Below are 20,282 nucleotides of genomic sequence, written 5' to 3' on the forward strand. Positions count from 1 at the left end.
ACCATATCCCCGAATCCCTTTATTCTTTAGAAAGGTATCTATCTTTTTCTTAAAAACGTTTAAAGAAGGAGCCTCAACTGCTTCACTGGGCAAGGAATTCCATAGATTCACAACCCTTTGGGTGAAGGAGTTCCTCCTAAACTCAGTCCTAAATCTACTTCCCCTTATTTTGAGACTATGCCCCCTAGTTCTGCTTTCCCCGACCAGTGGAAACAACCTGCCCGCATCTATCCTATCTATTCCCTTCATAATTTTATATGTTTCAATAAGATCCCCCCGCATCCTTCTAAACTCCAATGAGTACAGTCCCAGTCCATAACCTTATAGTTATGCCCCCTTGGAACAGCTACATCCACCCGAGGAAATAGTCTCTGAACGTCCACTCTATCTAGCCCCCTCATCATCTTATAAACCTCTATTAAGTCGCCTCTCATCCTCCTCCGCTCCAAAGAGAAAAGCCCTAGCTCCCTCAACCTTTCCTCATAAGACCTATCCTGCAAACCAGGCAGCATCCTGGTAAATCTCCTTTGCACCCTTTCCAATGCTTCCACATCCTTCCTATAGTGAGGTGACCAGAACTGCACACAATACTCCAAATGTGGTTTCACCAGTGTCATGTGGGAAAGGTTACGTTTTATTTGACCCAAGAGCAGGGGTATAATAGAGAATATCGAAGAATTTTATATTTTAAGGATAGGCAAGTTCAGAGAGACATTGTAAACAATGGTTTAAGGATGAAGCCTTGTGCTGGGTCAGGTCTATGAGGAGGTACAGTGAGCCGTTAGAGCTAACCCAGAAAGAGGTCTGTTGTTTTTAGAACACCGGTGCAACAGGTGATTAAGAAGGTGAACGGAGTTTTGTCCCTCATTGCTAGAGGGATGGAGTTTAAGACTAGGGAGGTGAAATGAAAATGAAATGAAAATCGCTTATTGTCACAAGTAGGCTTCAATGAAGTTACTGTGAAAAGCCCCTAGTCGCCACATTCCGGCGCCTGTTCGGGGAGGCTGGTACGGGAATTGAACCGTGCTGCTGGCCTGCCGTGGTCTGCTTTAAAAGCCAGCGATTTAGCCCAGTGTGCTAAACCAGCCCCTGGTTATGCTGCAACTGTATAGGGTGTTAGTGAGGCCACACCTGGAGTATTGTGTTCAGTTTTAGTCTCCTTACCTGAGAAAGGACGTACTGGCACTGGAGGGTGTGCAGAGGAGATTCACTAGGTTAATCCCAGAGCTGAAGGGGTTGGATTACGAGGAGAGGTTGAGTAGACTGGGACTGTACTCGTTGGAATTTAGAAGGATGAGGGGGGATCTTATAGAAACATATAAAATTATGAAGGGAATAGATAGGATAGATGCGGGCAGGTTGTTTCCACTGGCGGGTGAAAGCAGAACTAGGGGACATAGCCTCAAAACAAGGGGAAGCAGATTTAGGACCGAGTTTAGGAGGAACTTCTTCACCCAAAGGGTTGTGAATCTATGGAATTCCTTGCCCAGTGAAGCAGTAGAGGCTCCTTCATTAAATATTTTCAAGATAAAGATAGATAGTTTTTTGAAGAATAAAGGGATTAAGGGTTATGGTGTTCGGGCGGGAAAGTGGAGCTGAGTCCACAAAAGATCAGCCATGATCTCATTGAATGGTGGAGCAGGCTCGAGGGTCAGATGGCCTACTCCTGCTCCTGGTTCTCATGTTGTAACACAGGGTTATGTTGTAAAGATTTTGGAACTCTCCACAGCGGGGTGAGAGCAGCAGAAGCCCTGTGACCTATCTTGCCTATTGGGAGACTGGGTGCCTTATTACTGTTTTTTTAATATACAGTAAATATCAATAGGGACGGTTGCCAAAAGAGGTGTTTATTTGTCATTTCAACCAAGTAAAAATCATTTGGGGAAATGTTCTGCAAGACAAATTTTAACTGTGTAAGTGTAATCATGTGTTTTTAAGTTTTCTTTTTTGTTAATAAATGTTTTAAATGACTACTTAAATCTCCATAAATGTTTTACTGGAGTGAATCTCCCCTCATCCTTCTAAACTCCAATGAGTACAGACCCAGAGACCTCAACTGCTCCTTATTTGACAAGCTTTTTATTCCAGGGATCATTCTTGTGAACCTCCTCTGGACCTTTTCCAAGGCCAGCACATCCTTCCTTAGATACGGGAACAAAAACTGCTCACAATATTCCAAATGGGATCTCTCAGCCTCAGGAGTAGAGTCCAGAAGTACCAACTTCCCAGTTTATCAATATCAGTCTGTAGCTGTCTGAGACTATCCGCCTCATTGTCAACAACACCACCAATTTTTGTGTAATTTGCAAACTTACTAATTATACCTTCTACATTCATAAGAACTAGGAGGAGTAGGCCATAATAATAATCATTATTAGTGTCACAAGTAGGCTTACACTAACACTGCAATGAGGTTACTGTGTAAATCCCCTCGTCGCCACATTCCGGCGCCTGTTCGGGTCACAGAGGGAGAATTCAGAATGTCCAATTCACCAACAGCACGTCTTTCGGGACTTGTGGGAGGAAACCGGAGCACCCGGAGGAAACCCACGCAGTCACGGGGAGAACGTGCAGACTCCGCACAGACAGTGACCCAAGCCGGGAATCGAACCTGGGACCCTGGCGCTGTGAAGCAACAGTGCTAACTACCGTGCTGCCGTGCCGACCACATCTGGCCCCTCGGGTCTGCTCCGCCATTCAACAAAATCATGGCTGATCTTTTTGTGGACTCAGCTCCACTTACCCACCCGCTCACCATAACCTTTAATTCCTTTATTGTTCAAAAATCTATCTTTTCCCTAGAAACATTCAATGAGATAGACTCAACTGTCTCTCTGGCAGGGGATTCCACAGATTCAACTCCAGAATCCACCTAGTGAATCTCCTCTGCACTCCCTCCAGCGCCAGTACGTCCTTTCTCAGGTAAGGAGACCAAAACTGAACACAATACTCCAGGTGTGGCCTCACCACCACCCTATACAGTTGCAGCATAACCTCCCTAGCCTTAAACTCCATCCCTCTAGCAATGAAAGAAAAAATTCCATTTGCCTTCTTAATTACCTGCTGCATCAGTAAACCAACTTTTTGCGAATCATGCACTAGCACACCCAGGTCCCTCTGCACAGCAGCATCCTGCAAGTTTTTACCATTTAAATCAGAGTCAAGTTTGCTGTTATTCCTGCCAAAATGAATGACCTCACATTTATCAGTGATGTGACCTCACATTACAGATGTTCCCTTTCTCACATGTGTCTCTAATTGCCTGTTTAATGCCATTCCAAACATCATCACTGCAGTTTTGGGGTCTATAATCGATGCCCACTAACGTTTTTTGCCCTTTGCAGTTTCTCAGCTCGACCCATACAGATTCCACATTGTCAGAGCTAATATCCTCCCTCACTATTGTGTTAATTTCCTCTTTAGCCAGCCGTGAACTCCAGCACCTTTTCCTTTTTGTCTCAATATCCCTGAATATTCAGTTCCCTGGTCAGCATGCAGCCACGTCTCCGTAATCCCGGCTATATCATACCCTTTTACATCTATTTGCACGATTGGTTCATCCGCTTTATTGCGAATGCTCCGCGCGTTAAGGCACAAAGCCTTTATATTTGTCTTTTTAACATTACTAGTCTCGCTCCAATATTTTTCACTGTGGCCCTGCTTGAATCTGGCTCTTATTTTAGCTGCCTCTCACTTTTCTTAGTCCCCTTTCTGTCTTTTGTTCTTATCCTTGTTTCCCCCTCCTCTGAATCCTTACATATGTTCCCAGCCCCCTGCCAAATTGGTTTAAACCCTCCCCAACCACTCTGGCAAATGCTCCCCCTGGGACATCAGTCCCAGTCCTGCCCAGCTGTAACCCGTCCAGTTTGTACAGGTCCCACCTCCCCCAAGAACCGGTTCCAATGCCCCAGGAATCTGAAACCCTCCCCCTGGCACCATCCCTTCAGCCACATATTCATCCTATGTATCCTGTCATTTCTACTCTGACTAGCACGTGGTACTGGGAGTAATCCTGCAATCAGCATCTTTGAGGTCTGACTTCTCAACTTCCTTCCTAACTCCCGATATTCTGCTTTCAGGACCTTATCCTTTTTTTTTTTAACCTAAGTCGTTGGTACCGATGTGCACGACCACCACTGGCTGTTCACCCTCCAGAATGTCCTCTACCTGCTCCGGGACATCCCTGACCCTGGCACCAGGGAGGCAACATACCATCCTGGAGTCTCGTTTGCGGCCACAGAAACGCCTGTCTATTCCCCTGAAATCATGAAATGATTTCATTTCATTACAATTGAATCCCCGCTAACTATTGCATTCCCACACTTCTTAATCCCCATTCTGCAAGTTTATTACCATCTTCCACAGTCGGTCGTGTGGAAGCAGCACTTCCTATCACCCAACACCAAGCCCTCGTCTCTCTATTGTTGCCTTGGGGGTTCAGTTAAATTGTGGATCCTTGATCCATCCCACCCTGGCCCAGGAAAGCTTCAAGGAGTTCCCTTACTCGGTTTTTGTGGGCATTGACTGATGCGTAGCGAACGGTTCCTCGGAATCCAGCAACGGCTCGAGGCTGCAAAAGACAATCAGACAGAGGTCAGTGTGACACAGGCCTGGCTGCCCGAGACAACATGAAGCCCCACCTCATCCCCCCACAGCCCCGGCACAGTCGAGTGGTGCCAGAAGGCGAAGGCTGGCTACCCCTTGCTAAGCCGGGGGAGGTGAGCAGGTCCAGGCCACCCCCCAAGGCAGGCACATTGGTCCAACAAGCCCAGGCTACTCCCAAGGCAGGACCAGGTTTGCCGGAAACCCCTACCCCCACCCCACCAACCAGCAGAGGGCCCCGACCACCACACCGGGCCAGCACCACCACACCGGCCCAGGATAGTCCACACCGGCCCAGGATAGTCCACACCGGCCCAGGCTAGTCCACACCGGCCCAGGCTAGCCCACACCGGCCCAGGCTAGCCCACACCGGCCCAGGCTAGCCCACGCCGGCCCAGGCTAGCCCACACCGGCCCAGGCTAGCCCACACCGGCCCAGGCTAGTCCACACCGGCCCAGGATAGCCCACACCGGCCCAGGCTAGTCCACACCAGCCCAGGCTAGTCCACACCGGCCCAGGCTAGCCCACACCGGCCCAGGCTAGTCCACACCGGCACAGGTTAGTCCACGCCGGCCCAAGCTAGCCCACGCCGGCCCAGGCTAGCCCACGCCGGCCCAGGCTAGCCCACGCCGGCCCAGGCTAGCCCACGCCGGCCCAGGCTAGCCCACGCCGGCCCAGGCTAGCCCACGCCGGCCCAGGCTAGCCCACGCCGGCCCAGGCTAGCCCACGCCGGCCCAGGCTAGCCCACACCGGCCCAGGCTAGCCCACACCGGCCCAGGCTAGCCCACACCGGCCCAGGCTAGTCCACGCCGGCCCAGGCTAGTCCACTGAAGCCCAGTCTAGCCCAAACGGCCCAGGCTAGCCCACACCGGCCCAGGCTAGTCCACACCGGCCCAGGCTAGCCCACACCGGCCCAGGGTAGCCCAAACGGCCCAGGATAGTCCACACCGGCCCATGCTTACCCACACCGGCCCAGGCTAGTCCACGCCGGCCCAGGCTAGTCCACGCCGGCCCAGGCTAGTCCACACCGGCCCAGGCTAGCCCACGCTGGCCCAGGCTAGCCCACACCGGCCCAGGCTCGCCCAAACGGCCCAGGATAGTCCACACCGGCCCAGGCTTGCCCACACCGGCCCAGGCTAGTCCACACCGGCCCAGGCTAGTCCACACCGGCCCAGGCTAGTCCACGCCGGCCCAGGCTAGCCCACGCCGGCCCAGGCTAGCCCACGCCGGCCCAGGCTAGTCCACGCCGGCCCAGGCTAGCCCACACCGGCCCAGGCTAGCACACGCTGGCCCAGGCTAGCCCACACCGGCCCAGGCTAGCCCAAACGGCCCAGGATAGTCCACACCGGCCCAGGCTTGCCCACACCGGCCCAGGCTAGTCCACACCGGCCCAGGCTAGTCCACGCCGGCCCAGGCTAGTCCACGCCGGCCCAGGCTAGCCCACGCCGGCCCAGGCTAGCCCACGCCGGCCCAGGCTAGTCCACGCCAGCCCAGGCTAGCCCACACCGGCCCAGGCTAGCCCACACCGGCCCAGGCTAGCCCACACCGGCCCAGGCTAGTCCACACCGGCCCAGGCTAGTCCAAACCGGCCCAGGCTAGTCCAAACCGGCCCAGGCTAGCCCAAACGGCCCAGGATAGTCCACACCGGCCCAGGCTAGCCCAAACGGCCCAGGATAGTCCACACCGGCCCAGGCTAGCCCACACCGGCCCAGGCTAGCCCACACCGGCCCAGGCTTGCCCACACCGGCCCAGGCTAGTCCACACCGGCCCAGGCTAGTCCACACCGGCCCAGTCTAGCCCAAACGGCCCAGGATAGTCCACACCGGCCCAGGCTTGCCCACACCGGCCCAGGACAGCCCACACCGGCCCAGGCTAGTCCACGCCGGTCCAGGCTAGTCCACGCCGGCCCAGGTTAGTCCACGCCGGCCCAGGCTAGTCCACGCCGGTCCAGGCTAGTCCACACCGGCCCAGGCTAGTCCACACCGGCCCAGGCTAGTCCACACCGGCCCAGGCTAGCCCACACCGGCCCAGGCTAGTCCACACCGGCCCAGGCTAGCCCACACCGGCCCAGGCTAGCCCACACCGGCCCAGGCTAGCCCACACCGGCCCAGGCTAGCCCACACCGGCCCAGGCTAGCCCACACCGGCCCAGGCTAGCCCACACCGGCCCAGTCTAGCCCACACCGGCCCAGGATAGCCCAAACGGCCCAGGCTAGTCCACACCGGCCCAGGACAGCCCACACCGGCCCAGGCTAGTCCACGCCGGTCCAGGCTAGTCCACACCGGCCCAGGCTAGTCCACGCCGGCCCAGGCTAGTCCACGCCGGTCCAGGCTAGTCCACACCGGCCCAGGCTAGTCCACACCGGCCCAGGCTAGTCCACACCGGCCCAGGCTAGCCCACACCGGCCCAGGCTAGTCCACACCGGCCCAGGCTAGCCCACACCGGCCCAGGCTAGCCCACACCGGCCCAGGCTAGCCCACACCGGCCCAGGCTAGACCACACCGGCCCAGGCTAGACCACACCGGCCCAGGCTAGCCCACACCGGCCCAGGCTAGCCCACACCGGCCCAGTCTAGCCCACACCGGCCCAGGAAGCCCAAACGGCCCAGGCTAGTCCACACCGGCCCAGTCTAGCCCAAACGGCCCAGGCTAGCCCAAACGGCCCAGGCTAGTCCACACCGGCCCAGGCTAGTCCACACCAGCCCAGGCTAGTCCACACCGGCCCAGGCTAGCCCACACCAGCCCAGGATAGTCCACACCGGCCCAGTCTAGCCCAAACGGCCCAGGCTAGCCCAAACGGCCCAGGCTAGCCCACACCGGCCCAGGATAGTCCACACCGGCCCAGGCTAGCCCACGCCGGCCCAGGCTAGTCCACGCCGGTCCAGGCTAGTCCACGCCGGCCCAGGCTAGTCCACACCGGCCCAGGCTAGCCCACACCGGCCCAGGCTAGCCCACACCGGCCCAGGCTAGCCCACACCGGCCCAGGCTAGCCCACACCGGCCCAGGCTAGCCCACACCGGCCCAGGCTAGCCCACACCGGCCCAGGCTAGCCCACACCGGCCCAGGCTAGCCCACACCGGCCCAGTCTAGCCCACACCGGCCCAGGATAGCCCAAACGGCCCAGGCTAGTCCACACCGGCCCAGGACAGCCCACACCGGCCCAGGCTAGTCCACGCCGGTCCAGGCTAGTCCACACCGGCCCAGGCTAGTCCACGCCGGCCCAGGCTAGTCCACGCCGGTCCAGGCTAGTCCACACCGGCCCAGGCTAGTCCACACCGGCCCAGGCTAGTCCACACCGGCCCAGGCTAGCCCACACCGGCCCAGGCTAGTCCACACCGGCCCAGGCTAGCCCACACCGGCCCAGGCTAGCCCACACCGGCCCAGGCTAGCCCACACCGGCCCAGGCTAGACCACACCGGCCCAGGCTAGCCCACACCGGCCCAGGCTAGCCCACACCGGCCCAGTCTAGCCCACACCGGCCCAGGAAGCCCAAACGGCCCAGGCTAGTCCACACCGGCCCAGTCTAGCCCAAACGGCCCAGGCTAGCCCAAACGGCCCAGGCTAGTCCACACCGGCCCAGGCTAGTCCACACCGGCCCAGGCTAGCCCAAACGGCCCAGGCTAGTCCACACCGGCCCAGGCTAGTCCACACCAGCCCAGGCTAGTCCACACCGGCCCAGTCTAGCCCAAACGGCCCAGGCTAGCCCAAACGGCCCAGGCTAGCCCACACCGGCCCAGGCTAGACCACACCGGCCCAGGCTAGCCCACACCGGCCCAGGCTAGCCCACACCGGCCCAGTCTAGCCCACACCGGCCCAGGAAGCCCAAACGGCCCAGGCTAGTCCACACCGGCCCAGTCTAGCCCAAACGGCCCAGGCTAGCCCAAACGGCCCAGGCTAGTCCACACCGGCCCAGGCTAGTCCACACCGGCCCAGGCTAGCCCAAACGGCCCAGGCTAGTCCACACCGGCCCAGGCTAGTCCACACCAGCCCAGGCTAGTCCACACCGGCCCAGTCTAGCCCAAACGGCCCAGGCTAGCCCAAACGGCCCAGGCTAGCCCACACCGGCCCAGGATAGTCCACACCGGCCCAGGCTAGCCCACGCCGGCCCAGGCTAGTCCACGCCGGTCCAGGCTAGTCCACGCCGGCCCAGGCTAGTCCACACCGGCCCAGGCTAGCCCACACCGGCCCAGGCTAGCCCACACCGGCCCAGGCTAGCCCACACCGGCCCAGGCTAGCCCACACCGGCCCAGGCTAGCCCACACCGGCCCAGGCTAGCCCACACCGGCCCAGGCTAGCCCACACCGGCCCAGGCTAGCCCACACCGGCCCAGGCTAGCCCACACCGGCCCAGGCTAGTCCACACCGGCCCAGGCTAGTCCACACCGGCCCAGGCTAGTCCACGCCGGCCCAGGATAGCCCACGCCGGCCCAGGCTGGCCCACGCCGGCCCAGGCTGGCCCACGCCGGCCCAGGCTAGCCCACACCGGCCCAGGCTAGTCCACACCGGCCCAGGATAGCCCAAACGGCCCAGGATAGCCCACACCGGCCCAGGCTAGTCCACACCGGCCCAGGCTAGCCCACACCGGCCCAGGATAGCCCACACCGGCCCAGGATAGCCCACACCGGCCCAGGCTAGCCCAAACGGCCCAGGATAGCCCACACCGGCCCAGTCTAGTCCACACCGGCCCAGGCTAGTCCACACCGGCCCAGGCTAGCCCACACCGGTCCAGGCTAGCCCACACCGGCCCAGGATAGCCCACACCGGCCCAGGATAGCCCACACCGGCCCAGGATAGCCCACACCGGCCCAGGCTAGCCCACACCGGCCCAGGCTAGCCCACACCGGCCCAGGCTAGCCCACACCGGCCCAGGCTAGCCCACACCGGCCCAGGCTAGCCCACACCGGCCCAGGCTAGCCCACACCGGCCCAGGCTAGCCCACACCGGCCCAGGCTAGCCCACACCGGCCCAGGCTAGCCCACACCGGCCCAGGCTAGCCCACACCGGCCCAGGCTAGCCCACACCGGCCCAGGCTAGCCCACACCGGCCCAGGCTAGCCCACACCGGCCCAGGCTAGCCCACACCGGCCCAGGCTAGCCCACACCGGCCCAGGCTAGCCCACACCGGCCCAGGCTAGCCCACACCGGCCCAGGCTAGCCCACACCGGCCCAGGCTAGCCCACACCGGCCCAGGCTAGCCCACACCGGCCCAGGCTAGCCCACACCGGCCCAGGCTAGCCCACACCGGCCCAGGCTAGCCCACACCGGCCCAGGCTAGCCCACACCGGCCCAGGCTAGTCCACACCGGCCCAGGCTAGTCCACACCGGCCCAGGATAGCCCACACCGGCCCAGGCTAGCCCACGCCGGCCCAGGCTGGCCCACGCCGGCCCAGGCTAGCCCACACCGGCCCAGGCTAGTCCACACCGGCCCAGGATAGCCCAAACGGCCCAGGATAGCCCACACCGGCCCAGGCTAGTCCACACCGGCCCAGGCTAGCCCACACCGGCCCAGGATAGCCCACACCGGCCCAGGATAGCCCACACCGGCCCAGGCTAGCCCAAACGGCCCAGGATAGCCCACACCGGCCCAGTCTAGTCCACACCGGCCCAGTCTAGTCCACACCGGCCCAGGCTAGCCCACACCGGCCCAGGCTAGCCCACACCGGCCCAGGCTAGCCCACACCGGCCCAGGCTAGCCCACACCGGCCCAGGCTAGCCCACACCGGCCCAGGCTAGCCCACACCGGCCCAGGCTAGCCCACACCGGCCCAGGCTAGCCCACACCGGCCCAGGCTAGCCCACACCGGCCCAGGCTAGTCCACACCGGCCCAGTCTAGCCCACACCGGCCCAGTCTAGCCCACACCGGCCCAGGCTAGCCAAACACCGGCCCAGGACAGCCCAAACTGGCCCATATCACCAGGTGACAAAGTCAGTGAGCTCTTCTTCCCACCAGCAGACACAAACCTCAGCGCTCTCTCACCAATAAGTGATGAAGCAAATGTGGAACAGGACAGCTGCTTTGAAACTCTCACCATGTCATCGATTGTCATCGCAGATTCCAACGCTTGCAAAACACAGGGGGATAGGGCGAGAAGCAAAAGATAAAGAAAATCAAATCTCGAGACAGGGACCTCCCAGGCACAGCTCACTATCACTGCGCCAATGGGGAACAGCGCACTCCAACCCAGAATACACCCCGTCAATTTATCCCTGTGCCCCCGACTCCAGCCCCGGGAGACCCCGGACCCCGGCTCCAGCCCAGGGAGACCCCGGACCCCGGCTCCAGCCCAGGGAGACCCCGGACCCCGGCTCCAGCCCAGGGAGACCCCGGACCCCGGCTCCAGCCCAGGGAGACCCCCGGACCCCGGCTCCAGCCCAGGGAGACCCCGGACCCCGGCTCCAGCCCAGGGAGACCCCGGACCCCGGCTCCAGCCCAGGGAGACCCCGGCTCCAGCCCAGGGAGACCACGGACCCCGGCTCCAGCCCAGGGAGACCCCGGACCCCGGCTCCAGCCCAGGGAGACCCCGGACCCCGGCTCCAGCCCAGGGAGACCCCGGACCCCCGGCTCCAGCCCAGGGAGACCCCGGACACCGGCTCCAGCCCAGGGAGACCCCCGGCTCCAGCCCAGGGAGACCACGGACCCCGGCTCCAGCCCAGGGAGACCCCCGGCTCCAGCCCAGGGAGACCCCCGGCTCCAGCCCAGGGAGACCCCGGACCCCGGCTCCAGCCCAGGGAGACCCCCGGCTCCAGCCCAGGGAGACCCCGGACCCCGGCACCAGCCCAGGGAGACCCCCGGCTCCAGCCCAGGGAGACCCCCGGCTCCAGCCCAGGGAGACCTCGGACCCCGGCACCAGCCCAGGGAGACCCCCGACTCCAGCCCAGGGAGACCCCGGACCCCGGCTCCAGCCCAGGGAGACCCCGGCTCCAGCCCAGGGAGACCCCCGGCTCCAGCCCAGGGAGACCCCCGGCTCCAGCCCAGGGAGACCCCCGGCTCCAGCCCAGGGATACCCCGGACCCCGGCTCCAGCCCCGGGAGACCCCCGGCTCCAGCCCAGGGAGACCCCGGCTCCAGCCCAGGGAGACCCCGGACCCCGGCTCCAGCCCAGGGAGACCCCGGACCCCGGCCCAGGGAGACCCCGGACCCCGGCTCCAGCCCAGGGAGACCCCGGCCACCGGCTCCAGCCCAGGGAGACCCCGGACCCCGGCTCCAGCCCAGGGAGACCCCCGGCTCCAGCCCAGGGAGACCCCGGACCCCGGCTCCAGCCCAGGGAGGCCCCGGCTCCAGCCCAGGGAGGATCCGGACCCCGGCTCCAGCCCAGGGAGACCCCGGCTCCAGCCCAGGGAGGCCCCGGCTCCAGCCCAGGGAGACCCCGGACCCCGGCTCCAGCCCAGGGAGACCCCGGCTCCAGCCCAGGGAGACCCCGGCTCCAGCCCAGGGAGACCCCGGCTCCAGCCCAGGGAGACCCCGGACCCCCGGCTCCAGCCCAGGGAGACCCCCGGCTCCAGCCCAGGGAGACCCCGGACCCCGGCTCCAGCCCAGGGAGGCCCCGGCTCCAGCCCAGGGAGACCCCGGCTCCAGCCCCGGGAGACCCCGGACCCTGGCCTAGTGAGCACTGTCCCTTTAGACTGTACGTGCGATGTGTGCTGCTGAGGCGATACAGCCATTCTGGGAGTTCCCTGTGCAATAAAACATATTGAAATAACACAAAGAGAACGAATGGAGGACTCACAACTCGGGTTAAGTTTGGGGAATGATGAGAACATGCAAGGGGCAGGAGGTCTGACCACCAAACATAAGCCTCAGGGTGGAGGACTGGAATGAGGGTTCCAAAATAAACTGAAAAACAAAAAGGAGAAATAAACAGCTAAATTCAAACAAAAAGATACACATCAGATCGTCGCGGAAATCAATCCACACGGAGCTCCCTCAGCACTGACCCTCTGACAGTGCGGCACTCCCTCAGTACAGACCCTCTGACACTGCAGCACTCCCTCAGTACTGACCCTCTGACAGTGCAGCATTCCCTCAGTACTGACCCTCTGACAGTGCGGCACTCCCTCAGTACTGACCCTCTGACAATGCGTCACTCCCTCAGTACTGACCCTCTGACAGTGCGGCGCTCACTCAGTACTGACCCTCTGACAGTGCAGCACTCCCTCAATACTGACCCTCTGACAGTGCGTCACTCCCTCAGTACTGACCCTCTGACAGTGCGGCGCTCACTCAGTACTGACCCTCTGACAGTGCAGCACTCCCTCAGTGCTGAGCCTCTGACAGTGCGGCACTCCCTCAGTACTGACCCTCTGACAGTGCGGCACTCCCTCAGTACTGACCCTCTGACAGTGCAGCACTCCCTCAGTACTGACCCTCTGACAGTGCGTCACTCCCTCAGTACTGACCCTCTGACAGTGCAGCGCTCCCTCAGTACTGACCCTCTGACAGTGCGGCACTCCCTCAGTACAGAACCTCTGACAGTGCAGCACTTCCTCAATACTGACCCTCTGACAGTGCGTCACTCACTCAGTACTGACCCTCTGACAGTGCGGCACTCCCTCAGTACTGACCCTCTGACAGTGCGGCACTCCCTCAGTACTGACCCTCTGACAGTGCGGCACTCACTCAGTACTGACCCTCTGACAGTGCAGCACTCCCTCAGTACTGACCCTCTGACAGTGCAGTGCTCCCTCAGTACTGACCCTCTGACAGTGCGGCACTCCCTCAGTCCTGACCCTCTGACTGTGCGGCACTCACTCAGTACTGACCCTCTGACAGTGCAGCACTCCCTCAGTACTGACCCTCTGACAGTGCGGCACTCCCACAGTACTGACCCTCTGACAGTGCAGCACTCCCTCAGTACTGACCCTCTGACAGTGCAGCACTCCCACAGTACTGACCCTCTGACAGTGCGGCACTCCCTCAGTACTGACCCTCTGACAGTGCAGTGCTCCCTCAGTACTGACCCTCTGACAGTGCGGCACTCCCTCAGTACTGACCCTCTGACAGTGCGGCACTCACTCAGTACTGACCCTCTGACAGTGCAGCACTCCCTCAGTACTGACCCTCTGACAGTGCAGCACTCCCTCAGTACTGACCCTCTGACAGTGCGGCACTCCCTCAGTACTGAACCTCTGACAGTGCAGCACTCCCTCAGTACTGACCCTCTGACAGTGCGGCACTCCCTCAGTACTGACCCTCTGACAGAGCGGCACTCCCTCAGTACTGACCCTCTGACAGTGCGGCACTCCCTCAGTACTGACCCTCTGACAGTGCGACGCTCGCTCAGTACTGACCCTCTGACAGTGCGGCACTCCCTCAGTACTGACCCTCTGACAGTGCAGCACTCCCTCAGTACTGACCCGCTGACAGTACAGCACTCCCTCAGTACTGACGCTCTGACAGTGCAGCACTCCCTCAGTACTGACCCTCTGACAGTGCAGCACTCCCTCAGGACTGACCCTCTGACAGTGCAGCACTCCCTCAGTACTGACCCTCTGACAGTGCAGCACTCCCTCAGTACTGACCCTCTGACAGTGCAGCACTCCCTCAGTACTGACCCACTGACAGTGCGGCACTCCCTCAGTACTGACCCTCTGACAGTGCAGCACTCCCTCAGTACTGACCCTCTGACAGTGCGGCACTCCCTCAGTACTGACCCTCTGACAGTGCAGCACTCCCTCAGTACTGACCCTCTGACAGTGCAGCACTCACTCAGTACTGACCCTCTGACAGTGCGGCGCTCACTCAGTCCTGACCCTCTGACAGCGCCGCACTCCCTCAGTACTGACCATCTGACAGTGCTGCACTCCCTCAGTACTGACCCTCTGACAGTGCGGCACTCCCTCAGTATTGACCCTCTGACAGTGCGGCACTCCCTCAGTACTGACCCTCTGACAGTGCAGCACTCCCTCAATACTGACCCTCTGACAGTGCAGCACTCCCTCAGTATTGACCCTCTGACAGTGCGGCACTCCCTCAGTACTGACCCTCTGACAGTGCAGCACTCCCTCAGTACTGATCCTCTGACAGTGCAGCACTCCCTCAGTACTGACCCTCTGACAGCGCCGCACTCCCTCAGTACTGACACTCTGACAGTGCGGCACTCCCTCAGTACTGACCCTCTGACAGTGCGGTACTCCCTCAGTACTGACCCTCTGACAGTGTGGTACTCCCTCAGTACTGACCCTCTGACGGAGCGGCACTCCCTCAGTACTGACCCTCAGACAGTGCAGCACTCCCTCAGCACTGACACTCTGACAGTGCGGCACTCCCTCAGTACTGATCCTCTGACAGTGCTGCACTCCGTCAGTACTGACCCTCTGACAGTGCGGCTCTCCCTCAGTACTGACCCTCTGACAGTGCAGCACTCCCTCAGTACTGACCCTCTGACAGTGCAGCACTCCCTCAGTACTGACCCTCTGACAGTGCGGCACTCCCTCAGTTCTGACCCTCTGACAGTGCGGCACTCCCTCAGTACTGACCCTCTGACAGTGCGGTACTCCCTCAGTACTGACCCTCTGACAGAGCGGCACTCCCTCAGTACTGACCCTCAGACAGTGCAGCACTCCCTCAGCACTGACACTCTGACAGTGCGGCACTCCCTCAGTACTGACCCTCTGACAGTGCAGCACTCTCTCAGTACTGACCCTCTGACAGTGCAGCACTCTCTCAGTACTGACCCTCTGACAGTGCAGCACTCCCTCAGTACTGACCCTCTGACAGTGCAGCGCTCCCTCAGTACTGACCCTCTGACAGTGCGGCACTCCCTCAGTACTGACCCTCTGACAGTGCCGCACTCCCTCAGTACTGACCCTCTGACAGTGCGGCACTCCCTCAGCACTGACACTCTGACAGTGCAGCACTCCCTCAGCACTGACACTCTGACAGTGCAGCACTCCCTCAGTACTGACCCTCTGACAGTGCGGCACTCCCTCAGTAGTGACCCTCTGACAGTGCGGCGCTCCCACAGTGCTGACCCTCTGACAGTGCGGCACTCTCTCAGCACTGACCCTCTGACAGTGCAGCACTCCCTCAGTACTGACCCTCTGACAGTGCAGCACTCCCTCAGTACTGACCCTCTGACAGTGCAGCACTCCCTCAGCACTGACCCTCTGACAGTGCGGCACTCCCTCAGTACTGACCCTCTGACAGTGCGGCACTCCCTCAGTACTGACCCTCTGACAGTGCGGCACTCCCTCAGTACTAACCCTCTGACAGTGCGGCACTCCCTCAGTACTGAGTCTCTGACAGTGCAGCACTCCCTCAGTACTGACCCTCTGACAGTGCGGCACTCCCTCAGTACTGACCCTCTGACAGTGCAGCGCTCCCTCAGTACTGACCCTCTGACAGTGCGGCACTCCCTCAGTACTGACCCTCTGACAGTGCGTCAGTCCCTCAGTACTGACCCTCTGACAGTGCGGCACTCCCTCAGTACTGACCCTCTGACAGTGCGGCATTCCCTCAGTACTGACCCTCTGACAGTGCGGCACTCCCTCAGTACTGACCCTCTGACAGTGCGGCATTCCCTCAGTACTGACCCTCTGACAATGCAGCACTCCCTTAGTACTGACCCTCTGACAGTGCGGCACTCCCTCAGTACTGACCCTCTGACAGTGCAGCACTCTCTCAGTACTGACCCTCTGACAGTGCAGCACTCCCTCAGTACTGACCCTCTGACAGTGCGGCGCTCCCTCAGTAGTGACCCTCTGACAGTGCTGCACTCCCTCAGTACTGACCCTCTGACAGTGCGGCACTCCCTCAGTACTGACCCTCTGACAGTGCGGCTCTTCCTCAGTACTGACCCTCTGACAGGGCAGCACTCCCTCAGTACTGACCCTCTGACAGTGCAGCGCTCCCTCAGTACTGACCCTCTGACAGTGCGGCACTCCCTCAGTAATGAGCCTCTGACAGTGCGGTGCTCCCTCAGCACTGACCCTCTGACAGTGCGGCACTCCCTCAGTACTGATCCTCTGACAGTGCGACTCTCCCTCAGTACTGACCCTCTGAAAGGGCAGCACTCCCTCAGCACTGACCCTCTGACAGTGCGGCACTCCCTCAGTACTGACCCTCTGACAGTGCGGCACTCCCTCAGTACTGAGCCTCTGACAGTGCGGCACTCCCACATTACTGAGCCTCTGACAGTGCGGCACTCCCTCAGTACTGACCCTCTGACAGTGCGGCACTCCCTCAGTACTGACCCTCTGACAGTGCGGCACTCCCTCTGTACTGATCCTCTGACAGTGCGGCACTCCCTCAGTACTGACCCTCTGACAGGGCAGCACTCCCTCAGTACTGAGCCTCTGACAGTGCAGCGCTCTCTCAGTACTGACCCTCTGACAGTGCGGCACTCCCTCAGTACTAAGCCTCTGACAGTGCAGCACTCCCTCAGTACTGACCCTCTGACAGTGCGGCACTCCCTCAGTACTGAGCCTCTGACAGTGCAGCGCTCTCTCAGTACTGACCCTCTGACAGTGCGGCACTCCCTCAGTACTGACCCTCTGACAGTGCAGCACTCCCTCAGTACTGACCCTCTGACAGTGCAGCATTCCCTCAGTACTGACCCTCTGACAGTGCGGCACTCCCTCAGTACTGACCCTCTGACAGTGCAGCACTCCCTCAGTACTGACCCTCTGACAGTACAGCACTCCCTCAGTACTGACCCTCTGACAGTGCGGCACTCCCTCAGTACTGACCCTCTGACAGTGCAGCACTCCCTCAGTACTGACCCTCTGACAGTACAGCACTCCCTCAGTACTGACCCTCTGACAGTACAGCACTCCCTCAGTACTGACGCTCTGACAGTGCAGCACTCCCTCAGGACTGACCCTCTGACAGTGCAGCACTCCCTCAGTACTGACCCTCTGACAGTGCAGCACTCCCTCAGTACTGACCCTCTGACAGCGCCGCACTCCCTCAGTACTGACACTCTGACAGTGCGGCACTCCCTCAGTACTGACCCTCTGACAGTGCGGTACTCCCTCAGTACTGACCCTCTGACAGTGTGGTACTCCCTCAGTACTGACCCTCTGACGGAGCGGCACTCCCTCAGTACTGACCCTCAGACAGTGCAGCACTCCCTCAGCACTGACACTCTGACAGTGCGGCACTCCCTCAGTACTGATCCTCTGACAGTGCTGCACTCCGTCAGTACTGACCCTCTGACAGTGCGGCTCTCCCTCAGTACTGACCCTCTGACAGTGCAGCACTCCCTCAGTACTGACCCTCTGACAGTGCAGCACTCCCTCAGTACTGACCCTCTGACAGTGCGGCACTCCCTCAGTTCTGACCCTCTGACAGTGCGGCACTCCCTCAGTACTGACCCTCTGACAGTGCAGCACTCCCTCAGCACTGACACTCTGACAGTGCGGCACTCCCTCAGTACTGACCCTCTGACAGTGCGGTACTCCCTCAGTACTGACCCTCTGACAGAGCGGCACTCCCTCAGTACTGACCCTCAGACAGTGCAGCACTCCCTCAGCACTGACACTCTGACAGTGCGGCACTCCCTCAGTACTGATCCTCTGACAGTGCAGCACTCCCTCAGTACTGACCCTCCGACAGTGCGGCACTCCCACAGTACTGACCCTCTGACAGTGCAGCACTCCCTCAGTACTGACCCTCTGACAGTGCTGCACTCCGTCAGTACTGACCCTCTGACAGTGCGGCTCTCCCTCAGTACTGACCCTCTGACAGTGCAGCACTCTCTCAGTACTGACCCTCTGACAGTGCAGCACTCTCTCAGTACTGACCCTCTGACAGTGCAGCACTCCCTCAGTACTGACCCTCTGACAGTGCAGCGCTCCCTCAGTACTGACCCTCTGACAGTGCGGCACTCCCTCAGTACTGACCCTCTGACAGTGCCGCACTCCCTCAGTACTGACCCTCTGACAGTGCGGCACTCCCTCAGCACTGACACTCTGACAGTGCAGCACTCCCTCAGCACTGACACTCTGACAGTGCAGCACTCCCTCAGTACTGACCCTCTGACAGTGCGGCACTCCCTCAGTAGTGACCCTCTGACAGTGCGGCGCTCCCACAGTGCTGACCCTCTGACAGTGCGGCACTCTCTCAGCACTGACCCTCTGACAGTGCAGCACTCCCTCAGTACTGACCCTCTGACAGTGCAGCACTCCCTCAGTACTGACCCTCTGACAGTGCAGCACTCCCTCAGCACTGACCCTCTGACAGTGCGGCACTCCCTCAGTACTGACCCTCTGACAGTGCGGCACTCCCTCAGTACTGACCCTCTGACAGTGCGGCACTCCCTCAGTACTAACCCTCTGACAGTGCGGCACTCCCTCAGTACTGAGTCTCTGACAGTGCAGCACTCCCTCAGTACTGACCCTCTGACAGTGCGGCACTCCCTCAGTACTGACCCTCTGACAGTGCAGCGCTCCCTCAGTACTGACCCTCTGACAGTGCGGCACTCCCTCAGTACTGACCCTCTGACAGTGCGTCAGTCCCTCAGTACTGACCCTCTGACAGTGCGGCACTCCCTCAGTACTGACCCTCTGACAGTGCGGCATTCCCTCAGTACTGACCCTCTGACAGTGCGGCACTCCCTCAGTACTGACCCTCTGACAGTGCGGCATTCCCTCAGTACTGACCCTCTGACAATGCAGCACTCCCTTAGTACTGACCCTCTGACAGTGCGGCACTCCCTCAGTACTGACCCTCTGACAGTGCAGCACTCTCTCAGTACTGACCCTCTGACAGTGCAGCACTCCCTCAGTACTGACCCTCTGACAGTGCGGCGCTCCCTCAGTAGTGACCCTCTGACAGTGCTGCACTCCCTCAGTACTGACCCTCTGACAGTGCGGCACTCCCTCAGTACTGACCCTCTGACAGTGCGGCTCTTCCTCAGTACTGACCCTCTGACAGGGCAGCACTCCCTCAGTACTGACCCTCTGACAGTGCAGCGCTCCCTCAGTACTGACCCTCTGACAGTGCGGCACTCCCTCAGTAATGAGCCTCTGACAGTGCGGTGCTCCCTCAGCACTGACCCTCTGACAGTGCGGCACTCCCTCAGTACTGATCCTCTGACAGTGCGACTCTCCCTCAGTACTGACCCTCTGAAAGGGCAGCACTCCCTCAGCACTGACCCTCTGACAGTGCGGCACTCCCTCAGTACTGACCCTCTGACAGTGCGGCACTCCCTCAGTACTGAGCCTCTGACAGTGCGGCACTCCCACATTACTGAGCCTCTGACAGTGCGGCACTCCCTCAGTACTGACCCTCTGACAGTGCGGCACTCCCTCAGTACTGACCCTCTGACAGTGCGGCACTCCCTCTGTACTGATCCTCTGACAGTGCGGCACTCCCTCAGTACTGACCCTCTGACAGGGCAGCACTCCCTCAGTACTGAGCCTCTGACAGTGCAGCGCTCTCTCAGTACTGACCCTCTGACAGTGCGGCACTCCCTCAGTACTAAGCCTCTGACAGTGCAGCGCTCTCTCAGTACTGACCCTCTGACAGTGCGGCACTCCCTCAGTACTGAGCCTCTGACAGTGCAGCGCTCTCTCAGTACTGACCCTCTGACAGTGCGGCACTCCCTCAGTACTGACCCTCTGACAGTGCAGCACTCCCTCAGTACTGACCCTCTGACAGTGCAGCATTCCCTCAGTACTGACCCTCTGACAGTGCGGCACTCCCTCAGTACTGACCCTCTGACAGTGCAGCACTCCCTCAGT

The 20,282-nt window shown here is 60.6% G+C and overlaps 1 protein-coding gene across 3 annotated transcripts in view; it reads right to left on the reverse strand.

Moving 5' to 3' along the window:
• LOC140411218 (tau-tubulin kinase 1-like) overlaps positions 1-20,282 on the reverse strand; it is a 399,055-nt gene that overhangs the window by 318,882 nt on the left and 59,891 nt on the right. For 2 of the 3 annotated variants that reach the window (XM_072500324.1, XM_072500323.1), the window contains exon 6: positions 4,505-4,570. In XM_072500324.1, coding sequence (XP_072356425.1) covers positions 4,505-4,570 — 66 coding nt within the window. Of the gene's footprint in view, positions 1-4,504; positions 4,571-12,325; positions 12,433-20,282 lie in introns of all 3 variants that reach the window. The other variant, XM_072500325.1, reaches the window with a different exon arrangement.

This window comes from Scyliorhinus torazame, chromosome 4 (assembly GCF_047496885.1).
Source record: "Scyliorhinus torazame isolate Kashiwa2021f chromosome 4, sScyTor2.1, whole genome shotgun sequence".
NCBI lineage: Eukaryota > Metazoa > Chordata > Chondrichthyes > Carcharhiniformes > Scyliorhinidae > Scyliorhinus > Scyliorhinus torazame.